The 14,861-nt window shown below is 41.6% G+C and overlaps 1 protein-coding gene across 1 annotated transcript in view; it reads right to left on the bottom strand.

The window, feature by feature from the left end:
• Nucleotides 1–11,690: 11,690 nt before the first annotated feature.
• Nucleotides 11,691–14,861, bottom strand: part of tox3 (TOX high mobility group box family member 3) — a 46,786-nt gene continuing 43,615 nt past the window's right edge. The window contains exons 5-7 of the mRNA XM_033630627.2: nt 14,614–14,844; nt 14,354–14,434; nt 11,691–14,108 (exon numbers count right to left, since the gene is read on the bottom strand). Of these exons, the coding sequence (XP_033486518.1) occupies nt 13,308–14,108; nt 14,354–14,434; nt 14,614–14,844 (1,113 nt within the window). The 3' untranslated portion in view covers nt 11,691–13,307. The remainder of the gene's footprint in view (nt 14,109–14,353; nt 14,435–14,613; nt 14,845–14,861) is intronic.

The following is a 14,861-nucleotide window of genomic DNA, read 5'->3' as shown; positions in this document are numbered from 1 at the left end:
CAACAGTTACAATACAGACCCACATCCGTCAGGCATATGGTGTTGTCTTTTAAGGATGTCATTTTTTTTTCTTTTCTTTTGGGAAGGGGGTAACAGTAGCTTTGGATGAAAGGTTTTCCTCCAGACACCTCAAGCCTCCCAAATCATTGATTGATAAAGATCTAATCATGCCTTCCTTCAATTGTGGCTGACCTTACACACCAAAAACTGCACAGGTGTACTTTTAAATGCTTATCTTGGTCTATGGTGACATTGCTGTTAGTGCTACAGTAGTTATAGGATGCAAAATTGACATTTATACAGAGATGAATCAAACAGTCCAAAATCAATTAAGCTCTGTCTGAGTTACAGTAGGTTGAAAGAATCAGGCTTCTCTCCACTGAGGGACGTGTCTGCACTGTCCTCCCCTGAATATACTGCCTCTGATGCACACTCATTATTGATAGCTCAGTTTCCTTATGCAAAACTCTGGTTAGTCATACACATTGCCGTCTGTTACAGTGCCTCTAATTATTGCACCCGAGGCGGTCATACTTAACAAATCGCCTCTTGATTTTTTCTCTCGTCTCATTAACAATGCAAGCAATGGTAAGTGAAATGTAAACTGCACAGGTATAAACCAGCGCAGGATCATAGCCCCTCTTCCAACATTTATGAGTATAAATCCACTGATGTTGGTCATATCTGATGAAATATAAAATAAAGCCAAGAGTCAATGCTTAGAATATTTCAGCTGTGTAAGTCAATATTTCCAGCCTTATCTCATCAACCACAGGATGTTTTACACATTCCTAAGGCGTAATCATATGGTGTATGCAGAAAATACCTCACTGAGACTGAATAAGACTTGATTTGTTGAGGATTCTTTGTATTGAGGTGCAGCCAGCCAAACCTTGCTATAAACAGACTTTATTCCACATCACAGAAACATGTGTCCTGACCTTTCCACCAAGACCTTTCATTTATTTTCTAATACAGTTCCTCTTGTGAGTTACTCTGTTCTCATAGTCATAGAAAAGGTCAAAGCAAGCACTCATGTCTGATGTCTGCCTGCTGAATTAGCTGTGTCACCTTTAATTTCTCCAGAATCAGAGCGTGTGTTCAGTATTCATGCCGTATTATGCATAGTGATTGTGCTATATATATGAATATGAATATTACTAAAAAAAATCTTAATTTAATGCTTACAGCTGGTCCCAACCTCAAGTGAATGAATAAAGCTCACAAATATGAAGACATTTGGATCCTTGCATTGAGTGGGCACCAAAAATAGTCATCCTGTTTCACTCTCTGCTTCTTTCAGTGGGTAAAATAGACATAAAAGAAGTGCAGAGAGGTGCATCTCTTGTAGAAACCCCATTTATCCCAAAAACAGACGTGTCCTTTAATAACCAAAAAAGAATGAGGGGATGTGATTTTCCATTAATCAACAATGGCAGAGCAAACTCATTTGTATTGTTCCGGAGTGAAATTGTGAATTTAGGACATTGTAAAGAAATGACCCCTTTATGCATGAGAACAGCCTCTGAGAGAGGAGGCGGCTGGGGGTGCGGGTGGTGAGGGGCGCTGTCAAAGCAAAGTTGATCGATGATGCTGCCTCAGATTATGAACACAGAATTAGCACATTAGGACTTGTATGATAAATAGACCAACCAGCGGCCAGTCCCCAAATCACCTAAAAGAGCAGCGGGACAATTTGACTGCACCCACTGCTTAAGCTGATTTCAGCAGCGTGTGTTTGCATAGAATCTCTAGCTCAGCTCTTCAGGGCTGCCCAACTGTCCACAGTGTCGAGTTAGGCAACACTGGAGCCTGAAGGCGAGGACTGACCCAACTGCATAAAGTATTACTCTGACAGCGGCAAAAGTTTGCCACAAAATAATTTAATTTCAACAGAGTTTCTGCGATTAGTGATTCGAGGTGACAAACTAATGTTTCAAGTTTAACTTTAGCCGTTTTGACAGTGCTGACCTTTGAGGGAACGGACAGCTGGAGTTTTCTAAATGGAGGAAGCTAGCTTATTAGCTGTGTGCACCATCCAGTTTTATTTAACCCACCTCTGTCTGACTATAAACTTCTCCACAAAAGATGAGAATAGTTTACGGACAGTTATGTGAAAGAGGACTCTGGCACAAATACATCTTTTGATAAACTGTGTGACCTTATTGTTCAAATAGCAACTGAGCTAACAAGTTTCCCTGCAGACAGTAAGCAATTAAATTTGGCAATTATCTAGCTGGTTTTCCATGTTTCTTTCTGTAGAAAAAAAACTTTTTATTGAATGAAATGATGTACAATCTCGAGAACAAAATGGCAAGATGGAGTAAATGTCCAAGATTAGATTAGATAGAGTACTTTAATAATCCGGTGGGAAATCTTACTGTTACAGCATCTTAGAGCAAAAAAGACAAATATAAAGAGTAAAAAAAGATACAATACTGATTAAATTATGAGCAAATAAACTATACAATACTAATAAAAATCAAGTACAATTGAAATAGGAAGAAGCTCTAGTGACTGGTTGGCTAGCATTAGCTCCGCAGCGACAGTGCTGTGACCAGGCCCTTAGGTTTCTGACCTTAAGTACTGTTATCTTTGAAGTTAATTTACAGTAGTCTGCCCAACTTGTTGTTTATTTAGCTCAAAGTCCCTGCACAGCTTTGTCCCAAGCACAGAGGTGTTTCACATTTTTGTATAATTAGACCTCTTCCTCAGACTCTGCGGGTACAGACGTGGTTCGATTGACATCTCCCTCACTTGTTTATTAGTTTGTTGCACCTGTTAAGGGCGGCACAGCTTCAGGTGTAATCAGCCAGAATAACTGAAAACACATTTGTGAGAGTAACTAGTCTTTACGTTAGATTTTATTAAAGTATAAGTTAGAGATTCACACTTTACAGATGCAGTTCAGCCTGTGGATGTGTTTTTACGACGTCAACCTTTCAGCATTTATTTTGTGCAGTTCTTAAGTTTGTAAAGTGTGTATATCTAGCTGCCATTAACCTCCTTGAGTTAATGAGCCACGGCAATTGAAGTTTGTCTGGCATGATGAGATGAACATGATCTGATCTATTGTCGTCAATATTGCGGCAGTAAACTTGGCCAAGACACAAAGTGCCTTGAAGCAAACACTGAAAAGGTTTTATGTGAGGAGTTTATACTACTCCAGTGTGCAAAATGAGGATAATTGGCTGTACACCCACAAACAGACACAGACACTGGCTGAGATAAGGCTGGAAATAGGAAGCTTTTAAATAGCTGACTGACATGAGCCATTTGTGATCTGTTTCTCTAATTAGTGATAAGAAGATGTGACTTGATATGGACATTCATAACTCTCACCGCTACTGCTGCTATTAATAATAATAGCATTTTTTTACCAGTATAATCTGTAAATGAAACCTTTGTCTGTACCTAGTGTAGTGGGGTTGATCAGGTGACTGTGCCACTTTGCCACTGTATGAGTGTTCATACTAAACTAACAAGGCAGCTAAATCGTGCTGTGCAGAGACTGGTTAGAACCTTGCAAATGAAAATGAAACTAACGTTAAAGACATTAGCTTTAAACACCTATTAATGCTCTAACAATGAAGACAAAGGGACAATTTAAGAACAGAGTTAAGGCCAATGGAGGAGCTGGAAAACAGATCACCTGTCACCACTTTATTTCACTAACTGCAGAGTGTGATCTTCAAAAGGTGGCTTAAAGTGCTTTTAAAAAAAATTCTGATACATACAATACTAAGCCCAGTGACTGATTTAATTACATTATTATACATTTTGTGCATCAAGATAAACGGTTGGGTTTTATTAACAGTTTATAACTGCAGAAGAAAAGCACACAACAACATGATGTGGTTAAAAGAGCGCCAGACAAACATCACAGAAGAAAAATAATATGGATAAAACATGTCCACTTTGACATAAACCGAGTTCAACTTTTTGAACGCAGCAGCGCGCACCACTTGTCACATGACGAGGAAAAACCAATCACAGTCAACAGATTTCTTTCCCTTCTTCCATAAATATCAGTCTGTAATAAATATAGAGAAGTTGATCATTTTAAAGCAGGGCTGCCAGAGCTTTACATCTGTCCCACGGACAATAAGCCTACACACTTATTAAAAGCACCTGGAAGAAGATCAGCTCTGCACTCAGGATTTCATGTAAACGGGCTATGGTCCTGTGCTTGTTGAGGTTGTTTAGCAACCTCTGATGCAACCTACCGCTGCGCTCCTGAAAGCTGAAACAAAAAAGGCACAAAAGTAGTGCCCAGCACCCAACCTCACCTATCCATGCGGTTTAAGACGCAGCGTGTGTACGGCCCCTTACAGTCTAGAGCGAGATAGTCTAAGAATGGTTCTCAACATGGAGGTGGCTGAGCCAGCTTGTATGAGTATAAGCAAAGTGCAAAGTGGCGTTGGCCTATGGGACACAATCACAGAGACTCACGTGCACGAACATGCACAGTTGGCAGGCACGACAACCAACAGAGAAGCTCGGATGACAACACACACAGAGGAAGTGTGACTTTAGTCTCTGGTCAGGATGCCATTACTGCACTACATCTTTACATAACAAAAAGTTGTTTGCTGCTTAATTAATGCTCTGAATGTTGCTTACCGCTCCTTTAGAACTATGTATAAAAACAGGTGGATGGAAATGCACCAAATTTAAAAGTATGCGGGATCAACATCAGGAGAACATAGAACCTCCGCCCAGAAATGTGGAACTTGGAGCCACCATAAAACCTTTCAGTGCTTCACAGCAAATATGGACTAAACTGCCGCTACCTGATGAGATGAAAATGACAAATTCATCACATTGATAACTGAGAAGTTATCTTTTGCATCTCTAAGGATTAACCTTTTAATCTACTGAAGGTTTAATGGTTCTGTTGATTAAAAGCTGCAAGAAGGCAAATTCCACAACTGCAAATATGGCTGTGAAATATTGGATCTGTCTGATACAGGGCTGACCCTTCCTCAACCCTCTGCTGCTCCTCCATGTTAATGTCTCTGCAATTTAGATCAAACTTTTACATAAATAGAGTACCAGTATGCTTTTCAAACACTTTTATACCCTCTAAGTAGCCTCACAATAAGACAAAAAACACATAGCTGACCTGCTCTTTTCTATTGTGCCTGCCTGGATGCAAAGAAAGTGTCAGTATTTTAAATATTTCAGCTGCATATGGCAAATCCTGACCTGTAATGTAAGTCTGAAGTGCAGTGTATTCAGCGTGTGTGAGTGCTAAAAACACTGGTACACATAAATAAAAATTAGGCTGCATGGCCTTTTAGGGCTAAAAGGACTGTAGGTGAGAATGTGTTGAGGGTAAGTGCAGACCCCTGGCACCCGGCGAGACCCCAGATCTGCTCCTTCCCTCCCCTTTAGCTGGCCCCTTCTCTCTCTGCAGGCACTGAACAAAGAGAGGACCCAAACAATGGATCACTCTGAGAGCTGAATGGCTTTGCGGGTCAAGCACTAACCCCCCTCCCTCTTTGACAGAAACACAACCCACACTTGTTCTGCTGAAGAGAGGCTGACCCTCCCGGCAAAGAAATAATGAACGTTGCCTGGGCATTAAACTGATAAAACTACTGGGACTGGGATCAGTTTGGCAGACAAATCACCTCTAATGGCGTGAGGCTGGAGCCTGTCTTCTGTCCTGTCTCTCCCCTCTTCATTACAAGTCTACTGTACACTGTCCAGGCATCCACACAGCCATGTTGAGCTGCTCGGCAGAGTTCATAGCTCAGGACGTGACCTTAAAGAGCAGCTGTCCGCTCTTTCTCCAAGCATCACTCATTTTTTTTTGTAAATAATTTATTTCATTCCTGTTTCGGTTCAAGTTTGCTTGAAATGGTGTCACAAACAAAGAGGCCACCATGTGCAGCCAACTGAAAATGTGTTGGAGAGTTATTTGTTAGGCAAATTGACTGATCAACTGCCACAGGAGCTGCTGTTTATAAATAAAAGCCCCACCTATGAAATCTCTTGCAGCATCGAGGTCCGACCGGGATATTTGCATGTTTCATAGTCAAATTGGTTAAAAATACATTTGCAAATCATCTCTAACATTAATTATATTGCTCCTTCCTGCAGTGTCATAGCATCTGGAAATTCAGGTGATGTCTCTCAGGTTATCAATCACACCACAGAAACATGACCAATTTATTTTCTGCTACTTTTCTGTGATTGTCTGAAGCTTCACTTGCAAATTCAGTTGTTTTATGGCTGCAAAACACACCCCGCCATCTGGTACTGTGAGGTTAAGAAATTATTATAATGTTATGAATTATGCCAAAATGCAATTAGATCCAGCTCTGTTCATAGTCAGCATAAGGTACGATAAGATAAAACTTAATTATCCCCATGGGGACAATGGGTAAGATCATCATCATTTACTGATCTCTCCCTCCTCTTCTTCTTCTTCCTCCACTTTAACTTTGTTCCTCCTCAGACCGCTGTTTAACCGCCGTATTGTATATCAGGTGCATTTGACTTCCTGTCGGCTTTGTGTATGGACGTTTGTGTGGCTCAAACAGTGGTTTTACAGCTCACCGTCTGTATGGGCAGCTGAGGTCTAGAGGCATGCAAGCTGTTCGGTCTTTCACCTTCGCTCGTGGCCCCTCCCCCAGGTCAGCGGCCACACATTAGATCAAGCTAGGCCTCACGGGGTCGAGGAATGGGTGCCAATCACATCACAATGCAGCATAAAGTAGGGGTGAGCGGAAACTATAAGCCTTGCCAAAGTGACGTCACATGATTTTGTATCATTTATTTCAGGCCTTTATTTCTTTTCCTGGCTGTTGTTAATTATATACAGTTTTTGCCAACAAAGCAGGTATCTGAAATTATTGTCATTAAAATTTCCTGTTTGCAAATGACTAATTGAGATTATTTGAATAATCTCCTTTAATCTGACTACTTAAAAGCACTAAAAGCCTACTATTAATAATGTAAATTTGGATGGAAACCCCAGTGTTTGTATTTTTGCCGGCATGCCATTGTGGAGTGGAGCATAAAAAACAGTACGGCTGAAACAATTAGTCAGTCTATAGATCAGTTCATTGGAAATTGACTAGCAACAAACTAGCTTCTCCAAAGTAAATATTTTTTGGCTTTCTTAGTCGTTTATGATAAGAATCCAGCTGTGGAAAGCACATTTACCTAAGTACTAAGTATCATTCAAGTAGTAGTAGTAGTAGTAGTAGTAGTAGTACTATTTTCTGATATTTCAAAAACAGCAGATTAAATGATAAGAAAACATAATGATTAGTTTCAACCATAAAAATATATAATAACCTTCCAGTGCAAACAGGTGTTACAGTATAAGGAATGGCAGCATGCTGCTCCTGGACAGCCTGTGTGTATCTATATTTGCATGCACTTCAGACAGCAGTCATACACTGAGAGGAGACTCTATGGCTCATTTGCCTCTGCTTCTGCACCCTGAGAATTGACTGTGTAAAAGAATCATCCTCAGCTTGAATCTATTATCACCTGATCCTGTACTGTTTCAAGTCTGCCAAGCCTGCAGATTGAACGCCTCACGTTTAACCCTTTCCCCGTCGCTCTGCTGGATGGCATCCCATTTCCCTGACTATTACCAAGAGTAAATGTTTTCCTTCGCCCTCTCCAATGAGTAATTTTTGGTGTCGAACTTGTCTCTAACCTTTTCCTACCCCCTTTTGTTTGGCTTTTGTTTGGCAACAGCTGTTATCATGGATTCTTTTTTTTTTTTTTTTTTTTTTTTGGTCAGCTGTGATTGCTCCGGGCAAAACAGGAGCAGATGGTGTTTTGCTATGCATGAATGGAGCGTTAGAGGAGTTGGACTGAATAGGCCAAGTTTTGAATGGTGTCTACACAGCACCTGCCTCTTGTAGCAGCAGGGACATCCTAGTGGCATGATCTGTCTTGGCTTCGCTGCCATCGTAAGGGATGAAAGAAAGAAACAGAGGGGGAACCTTGTTGGGTACCGTCCATATTTATTGATTTTCCTGCGAGTCGTGGCATAATGTGGTGTACAGTCAGTTTGAGTTAATTGGATGTGACACAGCGTGCACGTGTAATCTATCACTCCAGTCTCCTGGTACACTTTATCAGTTTTGTTGCCATAGAAACATGTTGGCTCTGTAATAGCCTATATTAACAGGCTAAGTAAGTTGCAATAAAAGGCAATTTCAGAGTTGGGATCCTCTGCTGAACACAAAGCCTATAAAATACTGATGAAATAAAATCGGCGGCAGTGGGGGGAGAGCGAGCTGGGTTTTTACATTCTTAAACCAAGCAAGTCCAAATAAAAAGAGACTGCAATCGTTTCCATACAATGCAGGGACATCTGTCAACCTCTGGGGCATGATGATCTGTCACAATAAAGAAAGCTTTCTCAAATCACTGACAGCTTGCTGTGCATTTTGTTTTGTTTTTTTAGAGCGACTGTATAACTCAACGGAGAATAAATGCTCCAGATGCATTTGGTCCACAAAATACTGACAATGCACAATAACATTCTGAGTGAACCATAATACTCTGAAACAAACCAGCTCCTCATATGCTCACTGCTGTTATTGTTACGGTGACAACTGCTTCCAATAAACAGTTTTTCTTTGGGCTTTAGATGTTTATTCCATGACCTTTATGACGTTGACAGCAGGATGATGGCGGTTAGCTTATCTGCCCTCATTCTAGCTTCAGCCCAACTGCACAATACACATGCAAATATGTGTAAAGCATTGGTATTAGCATGGAAAAATCCTGGTATTTGAGTGTGATTGGAGCATTTCAAAACAATCATGAGGCAGGTAGTTTCATTTTAAGGATGTCTTTACTGTCATCACTTCAACAGCAGTTTTTCCCTTCACTGCAACATTTAGATGTGGTGATTTATTAGGTAACAGCTGATGTGTCATTCCTCTGATTGTGATTACATACTGTTAATCATTACAGGAAACAGGCTAATTCACAGTCAGCAAGAGCCGCACCACTTCCTGTGAGAATATTAAACATTTAAGTGCAGTATCAATCCTTGTAGTGTATCGTTTTCTGTATGTTTAAAAGGTTGTATCAGAGTTCAGCAGTGCACAGGCTGACACAGGTCAAAAGACTGGCAGATCCAACTTACCATAACAGAACTCAACAAAAGAGGAGGGGTAAGACTAATGGCTGAATCACTGCATCACCAAGGCAACATCATCAAGCAGAAATACAAGGATGGAAAATGTGTGTATGTGTGAGTTTGCATTTTGGGTGTGCATGCATGTGGCTGCACGAGATGAAAAACAAGGAGAGGGAACAAAAGAGTGCACATGATTATTTGTGCTCGGGCTCATATTTTCTGCAGAATAGCACATTTCCCCAATACTTCATAACAATAAGCACTGTATTAATTCTTTTTATCAAATTAGGATTAATGTGCTAAATTAACTCAGCAAATTAATGATAAATAGGATTAAACTCAAAGATTTAGACATGATTCTCAGAAAGGTTGTGCGAGGGTATCATAATATTTATACTAGCCCCCCTGAATATACCATTAGCTTTGCTCGGAGGCATCGTCTACGGCGCTCCTTCAGTCTGGCAGGTCAAAAGTTCTCTAAACAAATGTTACCATTGGTCAGGGATGTCAACAGTCCAGCCAGCCAACAGAGCAGCCAACATCCCCCCAAACAAAGTTCACTATTCATCTCAGAGGTCAATAGTTCTCTTCACAAAGCTCATCATCGCAAGGTCAAGAATGCCTCCAAGAAACAAAGTCAGCCGTTTGACTGGAAGCTGACTCTCTCCCTGTAAACAGGGACTTGCCTTGGACTTGTAGGGTCAGCTGTCTGTGCACTTCTCTGAACCAGGTCTTAACAGAAAAAAAGTCCTGTTTTGTTTTTTTTGTGTGTTTTTTTAAGGAGGCAAAGTTTCGTGTCAGAGCAGAGTGGCAGGTCCTACATCTGCGACCTGAGTCCAGACTGTGAGATTGGCTGCAGCGTGGGTCTGATGGTCAGATGGTCAGTGTCAGCAGGGCTTTTGTTGCGCTCACATTGTATCTGTGCGATGAACGGGAAAACAACAAAAGAGCCAAATAAATCATTAAAATACAGAATCCCTTAGCTTCCACATCTGACTCCTTAGTCATCCTCGGCACAGTGCCGAGCGACTGACCTCAGTGGGGAGGAGGAGGACAATTAGGTCACCTCATGATTGCATTACTCAAATGACATATTAATGTCATAGTGCCCTTCATGCATTTCATCAGCGCTAGTTAATGATGAGGACAGAAAGAAAGAAGAGAGGGTGTTATTGACTGCTTCATGCTTCTATGATCCTATCACATTACACTCTGGAAAAAAAATATTTATCTTGGAGGAACAACAAGGTCTACAGCATGAAGCAGGTGAAATTTATTTATTCACCTCTTCAAATCAAACCAATCCCCATTATAGGAGGAGCAGTGTATTATCCTTGTAAATTATGTGTGTGTGTGTATGTGTGTGTGTATATAGCGGTGTTTTGAAAATATCTGTAACCTTTTTATTGCAGAGTCCCATAACTCCAGCCCTAGCTGTGAGATATTTGTACACACAGTGACCGCAGTACTGAGGGGTTATGGAATAACAAGGAGCTCCATGCATTATTAATGGGCTCTGCTGTGAATCTGTTCAGAATAATAACGGCGATTTCCCAGAGCCTCATTACTGTGTGTTTTTAAAGCATGTGTTTGGTATCCATGGACACCCGCTCTCACATTCTCCTCTTCTCCCCCTGCGTTGAGATTCAGGTCATGCACGGCACTTGCTGTTTTTAATTTTCATTTCATCATAAGCACTTTAAGACTGTTGCCAGCGCTTATTTGCAGTTTTCCTGCAGACCTCTTCACTCGGGCTTCTGACAGGACAGATGCTGCAATTAATCACGGCAGAGAAATGGGCATCGTTTCCATACCGAGCTGAAGAGCCAATCACCGCAGCAGCAGCGACGGCAGGGCCTCGGCCCAAATTACAAATGCTTTCCTAAAACTAACTAATTGAAAACAAACCAAAATTTGAAAATTCTATCAAGCCGCTATCACAGAAGCACAGGAGCAGATTCTCTCTCCTAATTTGTAACTAACATTAACCCATGTCTAAAATGTCTCAGCTGCCTTTGGAATAAAAAGGCCCTTCCCTGGGCCAGTGGATTCACAGCCTATTGTGAAGATATGATAATTATTGTTTGCCTGCCTTCCCTCCCCCGCTCGCCATTTTATTCAAGGGAGCTCAGCAAACCCCTGGGGATGTCTTGGAAATGAAGCGATTTTGAAGGGAGTAAGAAAGAGGCAGAATCCAGTGCACTGGTGTGTGAGAAGGGGACTGTTATTGAGACAAGTACCAGTTACATGCTGACCTTGTCCAGTATCAACACTATTTTTACACACAGTTACAATGGACTTCCATTCAAATCACTGGGAAACAGCACACACTATAATAATGCCAACATGGATGCTCATATACCCCTGCAAAGTATTTTTTCCCTTATAGAATTACTCCATATAAAACATACAAATTTGTTTTTTGAATATCTCATAAAGAAGTGAGTGCTATGGATATTTATCAGTTTATTGATTTTCAATAGCTAACAAGGAGACGTGAAGAAATACCTCATAGAAATTATGGCTGATAAAGCTTTTGAAATAAACCGATTCCTTCAAATAAATATTTGTGATTGATAGTTTAATTTTGAACAGAGACACAAAGAAATATATAATACTTCATACAAAATTATGGCTACTATCATATTAGTGATGGAATGTCTCTGGATTCGTCTTCATGGCCGAGCACAAACTCAAACATTAAATTACTTTTTTTTCCTACCGTGAGCTGAAAACAACCTTTCAAGAACTCCATACCGATATGCATTTATTCTATGGACAGTTTTCAAAAGCAGTTGGTTTGTAAGCAAAATACAAACAAAATTAATCGCTGCTATTGTAACTCATAAAAAAGTATAAAAGAGCAGAAATGCACTATGTGATATAGCAATCCACAGGTCGTTTAACAATGTTTTAATTAAAGCCTCACATATTAAAACTTTACAACAGGTGATATGAAAAATGTACAACATTTTCTTTTTTTTTTTTTTTTTTTTTTTAATCGGGGACTTCTGTACAGCTGGCAAAAATACCTCCGATGCCTTTTCAGTTGGCTTTGGCAGTGCAACAAACTGGCTCTGCTAGTTTTCTTTTTTTTCTTTTTTAAAACAATGACGTATCAAGGAGCAGAGTAAAAATACATCAATCCCCAAACCATCTGCCTTGATCCGGACATTTGTATTTACCATAAAATATCCCCTTTGTTACACAAAATAAAAACATAATTTAATTGTTAAACATCTGAAGTAAAAACAAATAGATTAAAGAAGTTTTTTGGGGGGGCATGGGGTGGGGGGTGCCAGTTACACGCTTTTGGGCAAATCATCTGAAGGGTAGATTACTGGATACAGGAGGTCTCTCCCCACTCTACAAAACATGTACAGCAGATTACAGCTACAGTTTGATGATGTGATGAAATAAATGATTTATGGCAGTTTCTGTCTCAGTCTGTTCATCCAGAGATCTGCGTCCCAAGACTTTTTCCTTTTCAGTTCCCCTTATTCTGCGAGACATTGTCTGCATTTGTGACGTGATTACAATGTGTTCAGATATCACCGAGCCTTCCTCGTGTGATGATTTGATCAGTCGTTTCCTCCGCCCCATTGTTGAACAGTTACCTCTGCGAGAGCGATGGGTGAAAGACAAAGGTTGGAGTAAAGAAAGTCTTGCTATATACTGGCCAGTGTGTGAACAAAGACTGGTGTGTGGGTTACTGGTTTCCAGCAAGGATCCTGTGAGTCACTCAGTCCAGGCGAGAGCTGATAGAAATGCTTTTGTTGAAACGCATTCAAAATGTCCCTTTGCTGCGCTGAACTGACAACTCTGGCCTCATAAATAAAGCTTTATTGTTAAATAAAAACAATGAAAGACACACGTCTCTCAACATATTGTGTGCCCGGTCAGTTTAAATTGATAACTGAAAGACCTCACAAACAAACAAATAAACAATCACTGGGCGCTCGCCCTAACAGGCTTCTGTCAAAGCTCAGCCTATTTTATAGACAAAAACCCAGTTAACATGTCCACCCCCTGTACACGTGTGTGCATATCCGTCTATAACAATGGACAAGTTCTTTGTATAACATTCTAAATCTTACACACTTCTTAAGTGCAACTTAGAAAAGCAACATGGAATGATGCTTTTATTCTATTCCTGTTCTTTGAGATAGAATTTCCATTTGGCTCAGTAAATGCTGACCTGGGACAGGACCTGGGCGTGGGCCTGGATTTGGGAGGGGTGTGGTTGCTGCTGTGGGGCTGGCTGGGGGCTGCCGAGCGATGCAGAGCCACCCACTGAATGGGGGGTACCAGGAGAGTGCTGGGGTGGGGAACACTGGGACTGGTGCTGCTGTTGCTGCTGTTGCTGTTGCTGCTGGAGATGTTGAATCTGAAGCTGATGCTGCATCTGCATGTGCTGCAGCTGCATCTGCTGTTGCTGCTGCTGCTGCTGTTGTTGTTGTTGCTGCTGCTGCATGTGGTGCTGCTGCAGCTGCTGCTGGAGGTGGTGTTGGAAATGCTGATGCTGCATCTGCTGCTGGATCTGCTGGTGATGCATCTGCTGCTGCTGCATCTGATGGTGCTGGAGGTGCTGCTGCATCTGCTGCTGCTGCTGGAGCTGCTGCATCGCATGCTGCTGAACCGGTTGCATCGGCGGGCTCATCTGAGACACCGCTGTGGACTGGGCACCCGCCACCATGCCCCCTCCGGCACCCATCTGGCCGAGCATCTGCGGCGGCATCCCGGAGGACATGTTCTGGTGGGAGACTGTAACCGAGGTCACGATCTGACTGCCCCCTAGTCTCATCTGCAGAGGTTTTGGGGCAATGGCCCGCGGTAGGGCTTGTTGGAGGGCCTGGGAAGCCGCTGACATGGAGGGGTGCTGGTTGAGAGGTGATGGCAGCACCAGGCCTGGGGACAGGCTGGTGGAGGCCAGGGTCTGCTGTACTGAACGAATAGTCTGGGCCTCGGCTGATTCTGCTGCCGCCTGGATGAGTGGAAAAAAAATGATCTACTAAGCCACAATTTTCCCCTGTGAAGAATACAATTTCTTCTATCTATAGATATATCGTATAGCTTCTAGACCTCAAATTGCTTCTGTTGTTTTAGTCATTACAAGAGTATTCTACAACTTCTCAGTGCACAATGTAACACAAGTAATTCTCAGAAATTTAATTAAATTTCTGTCAAACTCACACATTTTTCAGGTGAAAGGAAGGAACAGTTTCTCACCTTTGAAACCAGGCTAGCACGGTATGCTGCGAGGGCTTTTAAATATTCTTTCTTGGCAGCTTCTGTTTTGCTTTTATAAACCTGTGATGACGCAAAGGTACGTGTAAATGGACAACTACAGCTTCTTTATAATTAGAGATCATTCCTATCACTACAGAGAGTACATTACACAGATCAAATACTATTTGTTTCATGCCTGACTCTGGATCTTTGATTATGCGATTTTCTGTAATTCCTGTTAACTGCTCGAGATGTAGTACCTGCTTCTGCTCCTCTCCCAGACCGTCCCACATGGAGGCCACAATCTTGGAAACCTCTCCAAAGGTGGCATTAGGATTCTGACCCTTAATAGCAGCCTGGGTGTCTCTGAAGAACAGGGCATAAGCCGACACCGGCTTCTGAGGCTCATTGGGATCCTTCTTCTTCTTCTTCTTAGGAGTCTTGGGTTTCTTTGTGGGATCGATGGGAGCTGGTCGCTTCTCTCCAATGACCTGCAATGATTAAAATT

The sequence above is a fragment of the Epinephelus lanceolatus genome, chromosome 2 (genome assembly GCF_041903045.1).
Source record: "Epinephelus lanceolatus isolate andai-2023 chromosome 2, ASM4190304v1, whole genome shotgun sequence".
Lineage (NCBI taxonomy): Eukaryota > Metazoa > Chordata > Actinopteri > Perciformes > Serranidae > Epinephelus > Epinephelus lanceolatus.
Note: the sequence above shows the minus strand (reverse complement) of the source record. Positions and strands in the feature narration are given on the sequence as shown.